This window comes from Elaeis guineensis, chromosome 4 (genome assembly GCF_000442705.2).
Source record: "Elaeis guineensis isolate ETL-2024a chromosome 4, EG11, whole genome shotgun sequence".
In the NCBI taxonomy this organism is placed as follows: domain Eukaryota; kingdom Viridiplantae; phylum Streptophyta; class Magnoliopsida; order Arecales; family Arecaceae; genus Elaeis; species Elaeis guineensis.
Genome location: NC_025996.2, coordinates 39,299,668 through 39,301,748, shown reverse-complemented (window position 1 = coordinate 39,301,748; position 2,081 = coordinate 39,299,668). Strand labels below are relative to the sequence as shown.

General features: G+C 46.8%; 1 protein-coding gene across 1 annotated transcript; it reads left to right on the top strand.

Moving 5' to 3' along the window:
* Window positions 1-544: 544 nt before the first annotated feature.
* LOC105042906 (uncharacterized) lies at window positions 545-1,878 on the top strand. Its single transcript, XM_010920272.4, has one exon. The coding sequence runs from the start codon at window positions 922-924 to the stop codon at window positions 1,687-1,689; it is 768 nt and encodes a 255-aa protein (XP_010918574.2). The 5' UTR covers window positions 545-921; the 3' UTR covers window positions 1,690-1,878.
* Window positions 1,879-2,081: the final 203 nt, after the last annotated feature.

Below are 2,081 nucleotides of genomic sequence, written 5' to 3'. Positions count from 1 at the left end.
ATTTATTGATCTTATTATTTATAACTCAAATTCGAATCTACCCAGATCCGTACCAAATCAGATCCGTATTTTATGGATCGAGGTTGGGTGATACATGGATCCGATCCGATCTGAATGACATGTTAGATCAAAAAATTTGATAATGAATCTGATCTGATTTGATCTGTTCTGATTTTCTATTAGGCTAGATTTAGATCTGACTAAAAAAATTAGATCGAATCGAGATTATTTATGATCTATCATCATTGCCTAAAACAATCTTAATAAAACAGTATTCATACATCACAATTTCTATCCTCAAATATAATTTTTTTAAAAAAATAAAAAATTATGGCACTTGGAAACTCACAAAAAAAGAAAAAGAAAAAAAAAAAAAACCGTCACGCCCCTCATACCATGGCTCCACTAATGGCCACACAAAAAAAACTAGGCTCAGCGCCATTCACTACAATCCATAGAAGCAATTAACCAGTCACACGTGTTCAAACCTCCCAGTTGCTTTCCCTCTTCGCCACGTTTCATCTGCCATGACCAAATCCTCCTCCCCCATCCCTCGCCACTCACAACCCCCTCCACTTCCTCCCAACTGCCAACCCCCCTCTCTCTCTCCTCCCATGACCAAATCCTTATCCCTGTATCCCTCTACCATCACCAAAACTCTCCTTTCACCTCTCTCTCCCCCCTAAAAAAAAATAAACAAAGAAAACTACCCTCTATTCCTCCATTCCTCTTTCCTTCACCACCAACCATCAATCAAAGTCTCATATTAAACAAAAGAAAAAATTTTCTTACCCCCTCTCTCCTTTCTCCTTTACTCCTGCGGAAAATCCCCAATTCCCACTCTCTTGGGACCGAATAATTAAACAACAAATCCCAAACTCCAAAATACGAAAAGAAACTTACCAAAGAAAAACTAAAGAGATGTCAGGAGGAGTAGGCCCAACCGCCGGCGGCGACGACATCCGGCTGCCGAAAGAGGAGGAGGAGGTGAAGTACCACCACCCCGCCGCCGCCGCCCACTCCCCCCGCCGCCGCTTCTTCTCCTTCCGCCAGCTCAACGCCCTCGCCGTCGTCATCGTCCTCTCGGCCTCCGGCATGGTCGCAGCCGCCGACCTCGCCTTCGCCCTCTTCTCCCTCGTCTACCTCCACCTCCTCTCCTCCGCCGCCTTCCCCCCCTCCTCCTCCTCCCCCGTCCCCGACCCCCCGGTCTTCGGCTTCCGCAACCCCCTCCTCGCCGCCTACGTCTCCGTCGGCGCCCTCCTCGGCCTTCTCCTCCCCATCGCCTACATCCTCGATGGTGTCCTCGCCGGCGACAAGGAGGGCATCAAGGCCGCCACCCCCCACGTCTTCCTCCTGGCCGCCCAGGTCTTCCTCGAGCACGTCACCTTCTCCGGCTGCTTCTCCCTCCCCATTCGCGCCTTCGTCCCCATCTGCTACAACACGAAGCGCCTGTTCACCCTCGCCGACTGGGTCCGCCACGAGATCGGCAAGGTCGAGGACGATCACGGCTCGCCGAGAAGGTTGTTCGTCGGCCGGGCGCTCGCTGTCGCCAATCTGGGATTCTGGGCCTTTAACCTGTTTGGATTTTTGCTCCCCGTCTATCTCCCCAGGGTCTTCAAGAGATACTACGGCGGTGGTTATGATAACGAGGCTAATAATAAAAAGGTCGAGGACCTCAAGGCTAAATAGTTATCTGTTATCTACCTCTCTGCCTATTTATCTATCTATTGTTACCGTATGATCTTGGATGTTCCTATTTCTTCATCTTTTTTCTTTCTTCTACGTGTAAACAGTTGGGGTGTATTTTATCTTTTCTGAGTCTTGGTTTTGTGTAATTTGAATCAAAGGCAATTAATAAGAATTATATGTATTGGATTCTTTTTTCTTTTTTTTTTTTCTTTTTTTTTTTTTGTGTGTGTGTGTGTGTCAAGGTGATTTGGAAAAAAGAAATGCAACTTACCTAGTTTAATGTTATATATGCTTCTATTGTATCATAATTGTAGTCGAGTGCAATATCTAGTTGGTGTTAGGAGCAAGAAGGCTGATCTGAGTTAGGATCCCTTGCAAAGTAATTGGTGCAA

Bases quoted from the DNA above. Each gene is read 5' to 3' on its own strand.
- LOC105042906 (XM_010920272.4), top strand. From the start codon at position 922: ATGTCAGGAGGAGTAGGCCCAACCGCCGGCGGCGACGACATCCGGCTG.